General features: G+C 43.1%; 1 protein-coding gene across 9 annotated transcripts in view; it reads left to right on the top strand.

The window, feature by feature from the left end:
- The window catches only part of SCAPER (S-phase cyclin A associated protein in the ER), a 496,989-nt gene extending 479,378 nt beyond the window's left edge, over positions 1-17,611 (top strand). For all 9 annotated transcript variants that reach the window (XM_082617344.1, XM_082617352.1, XM_082617349.1 and 6 more), the window contains 3 exons: positions 10,929-11,120; positions 15,529-15,580; positions 17,180-17,611. In XM_082617344.1, coding sequence (XP_082473470.1) covers positions 10,929-11,120; positions 15,529-15,580; positions 17,180-17,283 — 348 coding nt within the window. In that variant the 3' untranslated portion in view covers positions 17,284-17,611. The remainder of the gene's footprint in view (positions 1-10,928; positions 11,121-15,528; positions 15,581-17,179) is intronic.
- The last annotated feature ends 1,864 nt before the right edge of the window (positions 17,612-19,475 follow it).

Below are 19,475 nucleotides of genomic sequence, written 5' to 3' on the forward strand. Positions count from 1 at the left end.
AGCCCCAGGACTGGGACCTGATGCCCCTGGTTCTGAAGCATCATTCTCGCCTGCAGGAGCAGAGTGGCGTTTGAGGGGGAGGCCTGCCCAGAAGCCTCCTTTGCCCCCCTCTGCTAGTGGTACTCAGCACACAGCCTGTCACTCATAGGAAGCAGGGAACACAGCTCAGGGGCCTTCTCACCCAGTTTCCCTGGAGGGACACTGCAGGACAGCCACTCACCCTTTACTACATGAAGAAAGCCCTCGTTTCTGTAGAATCACCTGGTCTCCAAAGCCTCTGAGAGGCCAAGCCCCCAACTACTGGCTTTAGCCTCTCCTCGTGCCCCTGGCTGCTTTCCTCCCTCCTTCCCTTCTTCACCCTCTTTCCTTCCTCCTTGACCCTCTGCTGGCACTAGACAGCAGTGAATTCCTGGGACCACCAGCAAGAAGGCTAGTGCTTAAAGGGCCTGCCTCCCACACAGTCTGCTAAGATCTCTGCATTGAATCTCAGCCTAGAAATCTATCTTATGGCAGAAGCAAGCTTGGGAGGAGAGGAATTTGTTTGCAGTGCTAGCCGAGGGAATCTTTGTGTTTTTCTGCTCTGAATTTGATTTGATTATGTATGTGGACAGACTCTTAAAACTTTTCTTATGTGGTATTTAAATAGAGCCACTTCAACACCCTCCCTACTCTACCCCCAAGGCATGAGATTAGAGAAACAAGGTGTGTGTGTGTGTTTGGGGCATGCCATTTCTTTATATGATTCATAGAGGTCACTGGCCTCAAGGCCCCTCCTGTCATATTGTTCCTCTCCTGGGCCTGGGCTTCACGTGTGATGAGACTTGTCAAGAGCAATGTGGATAGAGAGGCTTGTGCACTGGCCTGGCCACTGCGGCTGCTACCTCTTCACTTCAGCATTGTAGCAGGACCAGTTTTGCGGGAAGGAATGCAACAGCTACTTTGTTTCTGCTCTGCTAGAAAAATATTCTTTGTTCCAATGATTTACAGACTCTTTTGGCTGTCTCTTATAATGAATTTAGATGTCTAGACGCCTGTTTTTGCCCCTTTGTTGAGGACACCTTGTCTCTGACAAGAAATGGAAAAAAGCAAAACAGGAATTCCTCAGCATAAAGAATTTGCCTTGGTGAGATTTAACTATTTGTATACATTTCTGTCTGACCCGTATTCCACTCACCCTACCACCCTGGCCGATGGAGGTGGTTTGGCCTTAGGCTTGACTGACCAGCTCACAAGTGTTGCTGAAAGACGCTGCCCCTGCCCCACGTAGCCCTACTCTCCACACCTTTGTGCCAAGAGGCTGTTGGATTGGACAGGGTGCTGGCTGAGGTACTCAGTCAGCCGTTCTTGTAGGTCCAAGGTCAGTGTCTCTGAGGACCTTGAAGGCCCTGGGAAGAGTAGGCCCAGGGCTCTGGTGCGGAAGGTATAGGCCCCTGGAGTCAGGTTTGGAAACCAAAGCTCAGTCCTCATTCATTCATTCCCCAGATGGTTATTGAGCACCTATAATTTGTCAGGCACTGTGCTAGGCACTATGCCAGATGCTGGGGACACAGCAGTGAATTAAAGGGACATAACCCCTGTTCTCATGGAGCTTATGGTCTTAAGAGTGTTGAAAACTGGAGATTCACATCTGCCTGTCTTTGCCTAAACAACTGCTTGTGCATCTGGAGCCAGGCAGGCCATATGTGTGGTTCTGTCTTCTGGTCCATGGCAGACATGGGGTTGGAGTCCCAGTGACGTAAGTAGCTAGAAGCTTGCCAGAGGGCATTCTGAGAAAAAAAAAAAAAAAACCTAATAAAAATAAAACAAAATGCAAAACTTTCTCCTAAACAAGGGGGAAATTCAGGATCACTCTTAGATCTTAGCAAAATCAGCAGGATTCACAGAGTATAAGTAGGTAAGACAGAACATGACCATTTTCTGTTTTGTTTCCTTGAATTAGGTGAGTTCTAGAGAGAGAGAGATTTTACTGTAGTATACCATGTTTGTGTCTAAGGTGCTTGGAGGGATGAATGGATGGATAGATGGATTTGGAGAGGGGCAAGAAACTGGCACAGAACCTTTTTCTAGTTTACTTCTATTATTTAGTGTCATGGTTTTGGTATGGTCAGGGAATGAGCTGTTCCCATATAAGTGAATTTGGCAGAAGACCAAACTTACCTTTAAAACATGATGTTTATTTAACATTAACTCCATTCTCTAGTAGGTCTGTGTCAATGGACTTGAGGATACACGGAGGGGGAAGGGTAAGCTGGGATAAAGTGAGAGAGTGGCATGGACATATATACACCACCAAACTAGTAAAATAGATAGCTAGTGGGAAGCAGCCGCACAGCACAGGGAGATCAGCTCGGTGCTTTGTGACCACCTAGAGGGGTGGGATAGGGAGGGTGGGAGGGTGGGAGATGCAAGAGGGAAGAGATATGGGGACATATGTATATGTATAACTGATTCACTTTGTTATAAAGCAGAAACTTAACACTCCACTGTAAAGCAATTATACTCCAATAAAGGTGTTAAAAAAAACAAACATTAACTATTTGTGTTCATTTTTTAAATATTACAGTCTTCTTGAACTTAAATTATACTTAATATATATTTTTTGATGCCTTAAGAAATGAATACCTACTATAGTATCAGGTACAGGAGGATTATCATGTATGTGAATTAAATTTTTAAAGTGTAGAGTACTAAGAAAAGGTAATGGGTTATAATATGATATTTTACTACAGTACATTAATGCACTCAAGACCAACCATTTATATACTAAATGGTTCCAGGCAACTTTCTGAATTCTTATTTCTTCTTGAAATAATTTTAATTCCCACCTGTTACTTATTCGTGTCAGCTGATGCTTCTTCCTGTTGTTGGTTTACCTACCACCCATCACTTATTCGTGTCAGCTGATGCTTCTTCCTGTTGTCAGTTTACCTATCTCCAGCAGTCTCCTAATTTGCTGATTCCAATCCACTTTGTTAGACTTGCTTCTGAAATGTGAATTGGTAGACTGAGTTGGAGCTTGCAGAACTTTGCTGTGAATAATTGACATCAGTTTTGTGGAAAGACTGGGCACTCTATGAGGGCAAGGTGTGTCTGACTCATTCACTACCCCACTCCCCGAGCCTAACACAGCACTTGGCCAGAGTAGATGCTCAGTAGATTTTTGATGAATGAACTGATTTGTCCTGCTCAGTGGTCTGCCTGCTCGCTTCCTGGTTCTTGGCTGCATTCCAGGTGGTCACAGTTGGAGGAAGGGGGCCTTCTGGGTGAGGAGAATCGGGCTGTTTTCCATTTACATAACATGATAGAGTCTCCATAGGCCTTCCTAGCCACTCTCCTTGGGATCTTTGAAGTGAATACAGCAGTTGTCATTTCACAGATGTGAAATCTGCAAACTCTCCCCAGGCCGACTGCATTTCTAGACCAGACTTAGAACTACTCAGTAGCCTACCTCCACTTTCCTTTTTTCCTTCTTTAAATTTAACTGTTGGGAAAAACTATTCAGGTCATACCAAGGATTAACATTATAAATATATTATAGATGATAGCAGTTGTTTCAAAAATGTAAGACCAGGGCTTCCCTGGTGGCGCAGTGGTTGAGAGTCCGCCTGCCGATGCAGGGGGTACGGGTTTGTGCCCCGGTCCGGGAGGATCCCACATGCCGCAGAGCGGCTGGGCCCGTGAGCCGTGGCCGCTGAGCCTGCGCGTCCAGAGCCTGTGCTCCGCAGCGGGAGAGGCCACAACAGTGAGAGGCCCGAGTAACGCCAAAAAAAAAAAAAAAATGTAAGACCAGGTTTGCAGGCACTCAAAACCCAGAAGGCAGCTGACTACATAACCATCACAAGAGGGTCCTCATTTTGGAGTCGCATGTTCCAACAGTTCACTCCTGAGAATCTAGCCCCATTGCCAGCCGTTCCTCTCTTTCAAGTTCTTAGGTCTGATCATTTGAGACAAGCCCTTAGCACAGCACAGCCAATAGCGGAGAACTGGTTATTTGATACCTAGCCAAACAGAATATAGGGTTTTGAAGAAAGGCCTTTTGTGTTGGTTTAATCTGTATATGTCAATTGGTTTAGTCTGTTTAGAATGACAGTATGTCATCCTCATCTTCATCTGGGCTGGCAAAGTTGTGCGAGAAGCTGGCTGGCAGCCAGTCATTGGAATGAGCTCAGGTGACAGAGAGCCCCTCTGTGTAGTAAGGGGCAGCCTCATGAGTGTCTGATAGCACTGGACAGGCCTGAGTGGTGAGAGAAAAGCCAGCAGTCAGTTATAAGAGTTTTCCAGGCCCAGCTCCATAAGTGACTGGCTGGCGGACCTGCGACAAGTCTCTCAAACTTTCTGAGCGTTAGATCTCTTCTTATAAGAGTATAGTCATCCCTGTCTGCCCACCTCACAGGGTGTTTAGAGACTCAGACAATGTAGGGAAAGGGGCTTTATAGACTATTGAGTAATGTCTCCTCCAGTGACAGGCTTTCTGTTGTGTTGGGTATTGCTGAGGTTCTGGCAATGTGATATCCTAGATTTTGGATTCTTTCACATCAAGTGAGAGACCAGTGTCACCCACCACCCACAAAGGAGAAGGATTTTTTCCAGACCTCTCTTTATAACCAGGCCAGGGAGCCCTGAGTTTGTGCCTAGGATGCTGAGGATCTCAAGCCCAACTTCCTTCTAGGATAGGAGACAGAGTATCACAAAATCCATTCTTTAGGGATGTCTTAGTTCGGGCTGCAATAACAAAGTTCCATAGACTGGGTAGCTTAGAAACAATAGAAATTTGTTTCTCACAGTTCTGGAAGCTGGAAGTCCAAGGTCAGGGTGCCAGCCTGTTCAGGTTCTGAGGAGGGCCCTCTTCCAGGTTACAGACTACCAACGTCTCATCGTATCCTCACATGACAGAAAGAGGACTAGAGAGCCCTATGGGGCCTCTTTTATAAGGGTATTAATCCCATTCATGAGGGCTCCACCCTCATGATCTAATCACCTCCCAGAGGCCTCCACCTCCTGATGCCATCACATGAGGGTTAGGATTTCAACATAAGAATTGGTGTGTGTGAGTGCAGATGGGGGCGGGGGGGGGGATGCAAACATTCAGTCTATGACAAGGGACTAGCTGTGCAGACCTAAGGCAACATGATGTGGAGACCATTGAGGCCCCTGAGTCAGAAAACGGCATCTATACCTCATGAGAAGAGATTGTGGTATGATTCTCCCCCAAGGTAAGGCACAGAAGAATTTGTTAACTAGGGACCCTCTGTCACTTTGATTCATTCGTTCCAGTAACTTTGATGTGCCTAGCCCTGCAACAGAGCAATGGAGGACAGAAGAGTAAAAGATACAGTTCCTGCCCTTCTGGAACTAGGAATTAAGCTACACACACTTAAATGTGTAATAGCTGCTGCCTTGTCTTTGGGTTGAAAAGGAGAGGCATTCTCAGGCTGTGCTACCTGGGAAGGCTTCCTGGGCTTAAGGATTTCCTCAAGTGCTTGGAGGGAAGCTCCTCCTGGGTCTGAATCAGGAGGCCACAACACCAGCCTATTAGCTTTGGCCCTTCCTGCTCTGTCTTCAGATTGACAAGTCTAGCACAACAGGCTCAAACACACACACACACACACACACACACACACACACACACACACACACACACACACACACACACACACACACACACACACACACACACACACACACACACACACACACACACACACACACACACACACACACTAAGCTAAGACTGTTTCTCTGTACCGCTACCTGCATTTCTTGGATCGTGCTTATGCTAGGATTTTCTTTTCACAGCCTTCAGAATGCACTCCCTACCCCACCACCACAAGATCCTAGCTGCATCCCCAGCACTGTTTGCATAGCCGTCTCCTGTGCAGACAGGGCCAGGGAGAGGCCGCCGCAATGGCTTCCCAGGCGCATGAAGCTTGCTGATGAGTCCCAGCCAGAGTAGGGCCTGCTGCTGCCAGATGCCCTGTTCTAATGAGCAGCCCTTCTGGAGAGATGGGGGTGGGATGATGGAAAGCATTCATTAGGCCTAACGCTGGGAGGGGACTTCTGGTCCTGCAAGTGTAGGGAAGCCAGATCCGGCAGGAGAAGACTCAGAGCAGTAGAGCTGGTGAGCTAACCAAACACTCATAACTAACATTGTTTTTTATTAATGCATTGTGGTCACGGACACTGTCTCATTTGATCCTCATGTAAACCCTGAAGGCTGCCATCTACCTTTATTTTATTGAAAGAACACTGAGGCTCAAACCTGTTAACTGACCAGAGCCAGGCCTAGAGCCCAGGGCTACCTAACACCAAGCACCCTTGAGTCTGCAGATTCACGGCTTATGCCCACTGAGAGACAACTGACCCAGTCACTTCTAAAATCCACCTGGTTAGTGAGGGTAGCCTGCTAATGAAACTTTATTCTGGCCAGGGGTGATGAGGAATCAGACCTGAGCTATGGATTGAATTGTATCCCCCCAAAATTCATATGCTAACCCCCAATGTGACTGTACTTGGAGATAGGGCTTTTAAGAGTTAATTAAGGTTAAATGAGGTCATGGGGGTGGGGTCCTAATGTGATAGGATTGGTGGCCTTATAAGAAGAGGAAGAGAGAGATCTCTCTTTCCATGGGCACTCACTAAGAAAAGGCCACATGAGGACACACTGAGGTTTCAAGTCTGCAAACCAGGAAGAGAGCACTCACCAGAACCCAACCATGCTGCACCCTGATCTCAGACTTCCAGGCTCCTGAACTGTGCGAAAATAAATTTCTGTCATTTAAGACACCTAGTCTATAGTATTTTGTAATGGCAGCCTGAGCAGACAAAGACAGGCTGGTTATTGAACCTAGGCGTTTCTTCTCTCCACCTAAAATTCCTCCACCTACAATTCTCGGTGCTCAGATCTGATCTAGCCTTGAAGGTCCAGCCCACCTTCTCAGTGCAGCCTTCCTCACCTAAGGAAGGAGGTGAGGGGTCCCCTAGTACTTTATCCTTCCCTCTCTGATGACCCAGGCTCCTTTGTATCATTGTCTACTGTGGACATACTTCATCTCCCTGAGAGCTAAAACTTGATTCCTGTCCATGTCCCTGACAGCACTTGGCACACAGGAGGCACTCAGCAAATGTCCGCTGAATTTAGAGCTCTCTTCTGACTCTCTCATTCAGTGCACCCAGATTATGCTTCACTTGGTAGGAAGTGCAAAGATTGGAGCCAGCAGGCTTAGTGGGTAGTCAGGGATCAACAGATGAAAGAATCAACATGTCCACTTGTCTACTCCAGATTCCTTTTATTTTTATTTTTTTCCCAGATGCCTTTTTAATGCCAGCATTCAGATCCTCTTGATCCTCTTGACCCTCTTTCCACAGGCTATAGCACACGTTGGCAGCACACAACTTTCCTTTTTCTAAAGCCCCTTCTTCCCAGAATTGTTGATAGTTCCAAAAAGAAAAGGAAGTGAGGGTCTCTCTCCCACTTCCTCTCTTACCCTCTCCCTACTCCGTCCCCCAACCCCTTGCCAATGATACCAAAGAAAAAGGTGGTGAGTGCCAGGGCATTTGGGTAAAAGGTATCTTTCTTCAGTGACTGAGGAATTAGGCCCACTGGCCTTTGCTTAGAAGACCAAAGGAGAATTCTCTCCAGAGAATGATTGATAGAGACTGAATCCAAGAAGGCCTCGAAGTGCTAAGAACATAAGAGAGATCTTATGTTCTAATACAGTCAAGTAGTTTCTGTGACTTGTCTTAAATTCAAAATGCAGGAATCTAATTTTCAGTGAGAAAGAGTATATTAAAGACCCAGAACCCTTGGTCGTGTTCTCTTTCTTTATTTGGGTGCTGGCGACACAGGTAAGTTCACTTCGTGAAAAATCAAGCTATTAACTTAATGGGTGTGTGTGTTATACTTCAATGAAAAGTATACTTTTTAAAAAATTAAAGCCCAAAGCAACTGAGCTATTTGCTTAGGTCACACAACTAGTTGGTGACTAGAGTGAAGGCAGGAACTCAGATCTCCTAGTTCTTCTTAAGTTAGTACCTATTTTAGAATCACACCTAAGAGCAAGAGGCAAGTTCAGTTTCAGTCTCTTTTGATCTGAACGTTGCTAGAAATTCCCTTGGTTTCCTTGGAGCCCTACTCTGCATCTGAAAATGGACATCATGTTTGAGAGGAGGTTTCTCATTACTCCTGAGGCCACACCAGCTCCCTATCTACTGTCTCTGATGACTGTGGCCACCAAAGAAATCTACAGGCAGGTCACATCCTTCCCTTGGTGCAGTACTCTGGAAAGGGACTCTGTGAAAAGCTTCTTTATATTTGTGTTGGCCTGTGTGTCCTGAAAGGAAGGGCAGGTGGCCTGGCCAGGTTCAGAGTAGTACCACCTTAGGCCTTATTGGCAACCCTTTGTCTGGACAAAGGTGACAGACCAGCAGTTATTGATTTAGTTACAGCTCCATGAGGAAGGCATATAGAGAGACATATTTACATCATATTGTATGTCTGAGATTTCTCTTATGTACGTTTCTTTCATTCAGCAAGAACTTCATGTCCCGTGATGACACTCTATTGACTTTCTACTGATTTTGGAAAGCTTAAGTAGTCCAAGGTGACATTTGACCTACCCCCCCTAAGGCCTGGGAGTGAGTGGATGAAATAAAACTGAATCATGCCTTTATCCCCTAATCTGTCAAAAGCCCCTCAGGAAACTCTCTCCTGGTACCCAAGGCCCTGAGCATTGAGGTCAGGCTGTTTGCATCCCAGCCTTGCTTCCCTGCCCCTACAGGAAGTGCTTATTAGCCTAATTCAGATGACTATTTAGCTGCGCTCATGACATCAAACTGCCATTGCTCTGTGCCAAGAGCCTGAATTATCCAGGAGTAGTCTCACCAACTGAGTCTCAGTGCTACAGATTGGCCACTTCCCGCGTCTCCTAATCCTGTCTCCCCACAATGTCTGAAGTGTGATTTGAGGGACAGTGACAACTACATGTCCTACTCTGTCTCACAGCCAAGCCAAGGGGTGTGGCTCTCACGGACTGGACCCCTTACCTATAATCTGGTTGAGTCCTGTCATAGTTAGTCCTGTGGGTAGAACTCCTTACCCCAAGGTAACCAAACTGCCTGTATCCATTTGTGTCTTCTGCAGTCTGAGGACTTAAAGGTAGTGGCCTCTGGCAGGTCATCTCACTACACTGCTGGTGACCTCTGTAAACTCACTTTTTCAACAGGCAACTGATAGCCAGCCCCGTTCCCAGAGGGGACTGACCCCCAAGGGGCTCTGCCTCACCCCAGCAAGAGTCAGGAGTCCAGGTGGAATAAGTTATGGTTAAGCTCTCATGTTCTGGGCTAATTTGCCAGGAACCAGGAGTTGTCATCTTTGAGTTAACATTGTGCCTGTGCTAGCCAGACTGTCCAGTTTAATGTCTTTTCAATCAGAGTCTTCCAATAATAGCATTTTAACAGTGAAGTTCCGAAGAAAAAACTTGTTCTTAATTTTTGTCCAAAGGGAGAAAAGAGACTTCTAATAATGGTATCATTATAAATTCTAAAGTGATGATCATTTGGCTGTGCTACAAAATTTGTAGCTAATAATTAAAGATTTAAGCAAATGCTTTATCAATAAAGTGGATGATAGGGCATATTTTTCTCAGCCAGTGTCAGAAATGGCAGCATATAGCCATGTGCTGAATTGTCACACTGCAAGTCTTTAAAATTCCTGCTGGATTTGAAGGTATTAACAAGTCCCTATCAACATTCTCCAAAGGTTTTTGATGTCATTTTAGCTATTGAACTAAAATATGTGAACTATTACTTTGTTGATTTTCTTCTTAAACCAAACTGCATTATCATCTGAGAGTGTATTCTTAAAGTATTGTTAAAAGTACTTTGAAAACTTGTAAATCCCTGTAATTTATGTTTCTCCTGCCTCTGCTGTTTCATTCTGTCCTTCTGGTTTTAATTTGAATGCAGTCCTGTCTGGGTGTGTACCTGTAAAACTGTGTTTTTCCAAGTACAATTTACGGTCTTGACCTTAGATTTTACAGTGTTCCTAACCTTCCGTGAGCTTCCTCCTATACCAAGAAGTGGGCTTTGGGTCACCCAGCTCTTTTATATTAGAACAGTCTAATCAAGGTTACTTGAAACAGATCTGATTTTGACATTTCTTAGTTTATCATGTAGGCCTAGGGAGTAAGTTAGGAGGGCTTCCCTGCAAGCCCATTAATTGCATTGCCCCATTTCTTAAAATGTACACAGTTGTAAACCTAGACTGCTTCAAGACAACAGTCTCATTTATCTAAACAATTCTCCTTTTAGACTCAGTGGCACTGATGGAAACATAGATAAGCTGTATGGATCGGAGGAAGGAACTTTTGGAGCCTGTGTTTGCTGAAACTGTTCCCGTTCCCTTTACAATCCCCTTTTCTTTCCAAGGGTTTGTCTGCATACAGAATAGATCTATCTGTGTTCAGTATATTCCGTGAGCTAGGTTAGTGGGCAGGACTATAGGAAAGGGTATCTTTCTTGTGAGTGAACTCTTTGCAGGTTTTAAGGAATATGGCTGTTTTGCTTTAAGGGGAAGAGTGAAGGGTGGGGCACTCTGTTAAAGCAGTGTGTATCCCAAACCCATTTCACAGGCACCCTCTCTCCATGATAAGTGCATGATTCCTCGTGGATTATAAGAACTTAAATGGGTGCAGAACTTTTGGAATCTTTTCCGTAAGTTAGGAAATGAGATTTCTTTCTTTTCTGCTCCTTTCAAATGTCACTTAAGTTAAGCTCTGGTAAGGAGTTTAGGAGTCTTTTTCTTTCCTCCTTACACTTATTCAGCATGTTCTCCATGGTTCTTACTGGCACTGCTGGCTGGGGAAGGGGGACACAGGGCAGGCAGGCCGGAGCTTTTTGGCAGCTGACCTGGGGTTCCTCCTCTGTTTCAGGTCATCGTGCAGTCCGGCCGCCACCCCACGGTGCTGCAGAAGCTTTGCCAGTTGCCCTTCCAGTATTTCAGTGACCCACGGCTGATCAAAGTGCTGTTCCCTTCACTTATCGCTGCTTGTTACAACAATCTTCAGAACAAGATCATTCTGGAGCAGGAGATGAGCTGTGTTCTACTGGCCACGTTCATTCAGGTACCTTCTGTGTTATGCCTAATGCTCTGGCTCTGTGTGTAAGCTAATGCAGTTGAAAAGTAAAAGCGAACCAGCTGTTTATTCTTGCCATCCACTCTACCTTTTAAAAATTTCACATATTTCTGTGCTTGAAATTAATTTCTAAAATATCATGATAGTAAAACTGGGGTTTGGGTGTTGTATAATTTCTACTTGGAGGATTTCAAGAAAAGGGTATTTTTCCAGTTAATGAAATGGTAAGCCTGCACTAAGGAAATGTTTTTTAAAAGACTTATTTAAGGCTTTAACTGTTAATTCATCTTGCTTTTTGTCTATTTATAGGGAAAAGATAATGATTGCTGAAGAAAGATCAATTAAAATGTCAGTTTATTTGTAAATTTTTAAATAAATATTTTAAATAAATTTTTAAATAAATAAATAAATACACACACAGCCTTGTGTGTATAATAAAAATCTGTTATGTTGCTTTTTCTTAAATCTAAAACTTTTAAGTATGGCCTTATATTTTTCTGATCCAGTTAAATTCTGTAGGACTGGAATCAGAATTAGTACTGTAGCAAAGCAAAGCAGTATTTCCACATCTAAATTAACCCAGTCTTGACAATAGAAAATCAAGTTGGCTATTCTTTAACATTTGCTAATAGCTAATCCTGTGATTTTTTTTCTGCCATTGTATATCATTATTTGCTGAAAATCTTCCATTTTCCTTCAAATGTTCCACCCTAAAACCAATCTGTTTTTGTTCCATGATGCACATGTGATTAATAGACAGTGTTTTCTGTTCATAATAATGAAACAGAAAGCAGAGCTCTGTATTGCTATTGTTCCTTATTCTGGCTAATATACGAATATCACTTTTGAAAGGGTGTAACTGTGCCCAGCTGGCTGGGATGGCTAAAGAGTCCCCCAAGCCTTCTTCACCTTAGATGGCAATTAGTAGTTTACATTTCTTAAACTACCCTCTATTAGATGATCAGTTAATAAACATACTAGATCAATTGTTTAGAAATGTTTTATTTTCAGCTTAATTGTTCTGTTTGAGTCTGGATTCCAATTTCTGAAAATTTTTTCAAAGATATTCAGATCTATAAGTAGGGTACAGATTTTTCAAAGAACATCTTGTGATTAATAATTAAAATCTTAATGAATTTTTATATAAACATCACAATTAACATTTAGGATTCTTCAGATATTCTTATAGCCTTAGGATTAAATTTAAACAGAAAATATCTTATAGAGAATTTTAAGACTGTGATCTTAAAATTCATTCTTTCTTTCATTCAACAGGTAATTTTTTAGTGCCCTTGGTGTGCTGGGCACTGCACTGGAAATACAGCAGCAAATAACACAGATACAAATTCCTTCCTTTAAAGATCTTTCATTAGAATGGGGGGAGTCAAAACAAAAAACAAATAAATAAGTAAAATAAATAGCATGTCAGATGGTATTAAGTGTTATGGAGAAAAGTAATGCAAGAAAGGGGGACAAGGACTGCCAGGGAGGTGATATGCAGTTTTTCATGGCATGAGCAGAGAGGCCTCAACCAGGACAGTGATTATTGAACCAAGAGAGTGAATGTTGAGCAAAGACAATTTTGCATCTGTACCAACTTAGTCCCTTACATTTTCAACTGCTTGGAAAACAATTTATAAAACTATAAATGGTATCAGAATCTAAAGTAAGGATCATATATATTATTTTCATCTGGTGTTGATCTCGGAGTACTTCTAATTCAACTCTTCTCCATTACAGTTAACACACAATTAAATGTAATTTAATGTAAATGTAACACATTTAACATACATTTTATTTTAGCACACAGATTTTATAAATACTACAGAAATTTCTTATAATGCTTATTTGGGATAGCACTTTAGATTGCTGGAGTTAAATCAAGTTTCGTTTTTTTCTATAAATAATTGTGCTCAAGGGAATGAAAATACATTGGATTTTAGTTTATAAAATGGTTCTTCAAGGTCCCCTGTGCTAGATGATTAATAGTTACTAGAAAATTATATTAAAAATAAGAGCTAGTAGTTTGTCCTAGGTTCCTGAAACTTTACATATTATAGATGACATTTTTCATGTTCCATCTAAGAGTAAAATTACTAGACTTTAAGATTTAGCTGCAGAATGGATGGACCTAAAGAGTATTATGCTACATGAAATAAGTCAGACAGAGAAAGGCAATTTTACCATATGGTTTCACTTATATGTGGAATATAAAAAACAAGCAAACATAACAAAACAGAAACAGAGTCATAGATACAGAGAACAAACTGGTGGTTGGGAAAGAGGCATGGGGAGGTGGGAGGTGGGCAAAATAGGTGAAGGGAATTAAGAGGTACAGACTTGCAACTTTATTTATTTATTTATTTATGGCTGTGTTGGGTCTTCGTTTCTGTGCGAGGGCTTTCTCTAGTTGTGGCAAGTGGGGGCCACTCCTCATCGCGGTGCGCGGGCCTCTCACTATCGCAGCCTCTCCCGTTGCGGAGCACAGGCCCCAGACGCGCAGGCTCAGTAATTGTGGCTCACGGGGCCAGCCGCTCCGCGGCATGCGGGATCCTCCCAGACCAGGGCCCGAACCCGTGTGTCCTGCATTGGCAGGCGGACTCTCAACCACTGCGCCACCAGGGAAGCCCCCAGACTTGCAACTATAAAATAAATGTCATGGGAATGTAATGTACAGCATAGGAAATATAGTCAATAATATAATAACTTTGTATGGTAACAGATGTTAACTAGACATATCATGGTGACCATTTTGGAATGTAAATGAATACAGAATCACTATGATGCACACCTGAAGCTAATATGATACTGTATGTCAATTATACTTCAATTTAAAAAAAGATATAGCTGCAGAATACATAAGGGCTTTTATAGTTGTGCTTTTTAAAATGTTAAAAATCTGTCAATATTTTAAGACAGTATTTGGCTAAAGAATTCAGTTTGTTAGATATAAAACAAAGTTGTACTTTACACAGGAGGCAACAACCTGGCCCTTGGTGATATTTAGCAAGATTTGAGTCATCATTATTTGATTTAAACATATGAGAACCTGAATTACATAATGTCAGTTTCTTCAGCTTTTATATTTGGGCTCCAAACTATTCATGCAAAAACAGTTGCCTCGGAGTGTGGAGAAAAGGGAACCCTCTTACACTGTTGGTGGGAATGTAAATTGATACAGCCACTATGGAGAACAGTATGGAGGTTCCTTAAAAAACTAAAAATAGAACTACCATACGACCCAGCAGTCCCACTACTGGGCATATACCCTGAGAAAACCATAATTCCAAAAGAGTCATGTACCACAATGTTCATTGCAGCACTATTTACAATAGCCAGGACATGGAAGCAACCTAAGTGTCCATCGACAGATGAATGGATAAAGAAGATGTGGCACATATATACAATGGAATATTACTCAGCCATAAAAAGAAACGAAAATGAGTTATTTGTAGTAAGGTGGATGGACCTAGAGCCTGTCATACAGAGTGAAGTAAGTCAGAAAGAGAAAAACAAATATCATATGCTAACACATATATATGGAATCTAAAATAAAAATGGTTGTGATGAACCTAGGGGCATGACAGGAATAAAGATGGAGACATAGAGAATGGACTTGAGGACACAGGGAGGGGGAAGGGTAAGCTGGGATGAAGTGAGAGAGTGGCATGGACTTATATACACTACCAAATGTAAAATCGATAGCTAGTGGGAAGCAACTGCATAGCACAGGGAGATCAGCTTGGTGCTTTGTGACCACCTAGAGCGGGGGGGGGGGGGGGGGGGATAGGGAGGGTGGGAGGGAGGTGCAAGAGGGAGGGGATATGGGGATATATGTATACGTATAGCTGATTCACTTTGTTATACAGCAGAAATTAACACAACACTGTAAAGCAATCATACTCCAATAAAGATGTTAAAAAAGGGCTTCCCTGGTGGCGCAGTGGTTGAGAGTCCGCCTGCCGATGCAGGGGACACGGGTTCATGCCCCGGTCCGAGAAGATCCCACATGCCTTGGAGCGGCTGGGCCCATGAGCCATGGCCACTGGAATACAGGCCCGGGCTTCCCTGGTGGCACAGTGGTTGAGAATCCGCCTGCCAATGCAGGGGATACGGGTTCGTTCGTGCCCCGGTCCAGGAAGATTCCACATGCCGCGGAGCAGCTGGGCCCGTGAGCCATGGCCGCTGAGCCTGCGCGTCCGGAGCCTGTGCTCCGCAACTGGAGAGGCCACAACAGTGAGAGGCCCGCGTACCGCAAAAAATAAATAAATAAATAAATAAAATGTTAAAAAAAAAATAGTTGCCTCAGAATTCAGAAGCATTTTTAAAGCCACGCTCAGCAAAATTCTCTGTTCGTAGCATTGGTATTAAAAAACACTTTTCTCGTTTCACACAGGATTTTGCACAGACTCCAAGTCAGGCAGATACCCAGTCTTATCAGCCCAAAGGTACGTCTCTATTGAAATTAAATGTCATGTGTTTGTTAGCTGGACATTTCTCACTCAACCCTCTGAAACTGTTAGAGAAATCAATTTATTACATCACCTAAAATATTTGAGATTCGGATACCAAATATATTTCAGGGAATAAAGAAATTGATTTTGTCATCAAGCATGAGTACATCAGAATATACAGTTTATAGTGGGCAGGTGTTGAAAAGTACATAAAAGAGAATATAACTAAAACTATAACAATATCATGAAAAAATGTCATGTTTTATTGGTTCAGACACTCAGAGAAGTAAACAGAAAGCTATGCCCCTTTTTAGAAATTCAAGTCAACATCATCGTTGGTACCATTTGTCTAAGCCTGTGTTAGTGTGCAAGTTCACTTCTGCCCTGACTCAATGACAGCATTTTTTTTTTAAGCTGTTGGAGGCTAGAGAGAAATCAGCATAATTTGTTACTATACCTTATAAAACAATGTTTTAAATTTTGAATTTATGAAAATGCCTAGAAAAATCTTCTAATGTATTTATTTTTAATTGTACAGCAATTTTTTTGCCAGTAAGAAGTATAGACATTCTTTTTTCTTCCTCTTTCTCCTGACATAAGGATGAGTCACAATTTGCTCCCTATCTGGCAGGCAAAGTCCCAGGGGCTGACTCTGTCTGCTTGGTTTCAACCTTCTTTCCTTTTCCAAGGGACCATCTTCTCTGACTTTCATGCTTTCCCCAGTGTGGATTTACTATGGGTTAATCCACAAAACAACAAATAGGGAACTGTTCTCTGCTCTGCTTAGAAAAAGTCATCACTCTACTGGTGACAGCTCATAATATGCTTACTTGATTTTAAAAAATGATGATGCCACACTAAGTTGCCAGTTTGCACCTTGGACATCTGTTCCCCTTTTGCTTAGATTAAATCCCCCAGAAATGTTTCAAGATGTTTCAAGATGTTGAGTTCATTGCCCAGGTGAACCTCTAAGTTCTAAGTGTAAAGCAGCTCCTGGCAGCACCACATTCTTATTGCTGAGGAAGAATTCTGTTTTTCAAATACTCGCTGCTAGATGACTGGCTGGCCAGGAGATCGTTTGTTTCAAGAGCCAGTAAAGCTCCTGACAGTTCCCTCTGCTTTGTTAGGTGACTGAGTGCCAGATTGGAGCATTTTTAAAGTTATGTTTAAACTAAAATCATGTTTTAGATTAAATAGACTATTTTAGAAAATAAATGTAAAGTTTACATACAGATTTAGCCTTTCAAGGCTAACTTAAGGATGGAATACATGACTGTCACTTTATTTTGTTTACCATACTTATTTACTTATTTTCTTACTCCAGAGTCCAAAAACAATGTTTTTCATAATGTTTTACATAGGGGTTAATGTCTGAATAGGTTAGAAGCATGAAATAGATTGTGATTAAAATATATATTATATATTTTATACTCTAGATAGATATAGATCAGTTACCTTTACTTAAATTTGCATCATGATTTATTTGAAGAGTATGTCTCCATTTTGTACTCAGATATCAAAATAATTTTCATTTCTTACATTTTGAAGAATTTAACTCTTTTTAATTTTACTCTTCTTTTTTTTCTCTCTCAGGAAAATGCCTTGGTTCCCAAGACTATCTTGAGCTGGCTAACAGATTTCCTCAGCAGGCCTGGGAAGAAGCTCGACAGTTTTTCTTAAAAAAAGAGAAAAAATAAATGTTTTGGTTGGTTGTATATTTGAGTACCCTCATTAATATTTTAAATTGATCAAACGTTCTAACTGTTCCTTAAGAAGTTCATTTTCACATGTTTATACTCTGTAGATATGGTATATACCTTGCACTATTTATAAAGACTGTAGATACTTTAATGTTCTTTCTAATTCTGCAAGTTGAGTTTATTTCATTTATGCACAATATTTTGGAGTTTGGTAACTTACATCCTATGATAATATATACTTTGCATTTGTAATGTGGGTAAAATTAGACATAAAATTAGCAAGTCTGTTTTGTTCTTGTAATAAAATAACTTATTCTGTTTGCAATGATGACTTTTCTTGTTAAAGCAATACAAATTTGAAAGAAAAACGTTAATTCCAACTCCGAAAGTATCTTAATTGAAGACTTACTAAAAGTCAACCTGCTCTAAATTTCCCTTTTATAGGTTTGAGTAAAAGATGTTTATAACAGTTTTACATTCTAATTACATAATATGTTTTGGGGGCTATTTGAAATGAATTTAAAGCATTATATTCGTTGGTCTACTTAAACTTTCCTAGCGGTCAATACTGAGAGTCTCCTATAGAAATAGCATCGCTGAACTGAAATTCTCCAGAATAAAAATTACGGATCCAAAAAGATCAACCATAGTGAATCACCCTAAAATATTTTCTCAAATAACTGCAATGAAAACAGAAGTGAAAATAAAACAGACGGTCACAAGGGCTCTGAATTGAAGTTTTCAACTCCTGTGCACGGCTCACAGCTGAACGGGAGGATTGTCTGCCAGGAGATGTTGACCTTTTCATATCTTGTTCTCATCGTTTCTCCACCTTAAGCCAACGGTCAGTGCTAAGCCGGTCACTGAGTGACATTGGTAATAATTTCTGTCAGATAAGGATCAAACATTACCAAGAAGAAAGATCTGCTCGGGGGGAAAAAATGGTTTTAATACGTATCAGATTCAAGACTGGGGGCGGAGGGGACTGGAAAATACAGAAGTTTCATCGGATTGTTGAAAGCAAACTTAGCTACCTAATGTTCAGGACACTTCTTTTTGGAGCCCCACATGGCTGCCGAGTTTTGTATATGCTGTTTTTACTCCTTTGCAAATAGAAAATAAAGAGATCCAATTTCAAACGAAAAAAAGAGAGAAAAAGCGAACGCATCCCAGTGCGCTCTGTACTTCCGCCTCCCGGGACCCGGCGTCTTGCGCGCGCTCGGGCTGCGGGGCCGAAGCCCGGCTGGGCTCGGGGCGGGGAGGGCGGCTCCGAGGCCAGTGGGACCGACTCTCGGGAAGTCCCTGCCGCCTCGGCGGAGCCCGCTCCCAGGGCTCGGCGGCGACTCGGCCCGGGGCGCCGGACCCAGGAGCCCGGACCCTCGCCGCGGCGCGCTCCGAAACACCTCGAGCCGCGGCCGGGCTGAGCGCCGCGCCCCCGGGAGGCCGAGGGGCTGGGCCCTGGAGCCCGCGCCCTCCTCCAGGACGGCGGCCCGAGCTTCTCCGCTGCCCGAGGGCCGGGGAGCCAGGTGTCGGCGGCCGGCTCCTTGCGCGACCCGCCGTCGCCCGGGGCGCCCCAACCAGGGGAGGAGTTCCCAAATCCCGCTTGCCCCTCGGGTCTTGGGGCGTGGACACAGAATCCTTGTAGCTGAAAGGAATAATCAAATATTTATCAGATTTCCTGCAAGACGCTTCACAGTAGAATATACTTCTTATCTGGTCGGAAATTTGCCAAAAAGCCATAAATAATTGAGACAGCTGTGATTAACCTTCCAGAAACCATACCAGAATTCGCAATTAAACATTTAATTGAATGGTCTCATTTGGGCCCCTCGTCCGGGAGGGGAGAGGGTTTGACTGAGACAAACCCCGGCTCCACCCGGCTGGGGAGCCTGCGAGGATCGGGCCTGGCGGCTCCTCTGTGACTCCCGACCCGCGCGGTTTCTGCAGGTCTCAAGTTCCCTCCTTTATTGTGCGCTCCGCAGGGCTAGAGTGATTTAAGCTCTAACTCCCCTGGGTTTTACTACTTCTAAACTCTCCCGGGGTGGGGAGAGAACCGCGCGCAGGTGAGCGCAGGCACATCTTGTTCCAATTTGCGGAGACAAGTGCCACCAACTGGCTTTCTCCTGGGGCGGGGGCCACGTCCCGGGTCTCCCGAGTCTCAGGGGCCACAGGTGGACCCGCTGGGCCGA

This window comes from Mesoplodon mirus (genome assembly GCF_964341445.2).
Source record: "Mesoplodon mirus genome assembly, chromosome: 4".
NCBI classification, from domain to species: Eukaryota; Metazoa; Chordata; class Mammalia; order Artiodactyla; family Ziphiidae; genus Mesoplodon; species Mesoplodon mirus.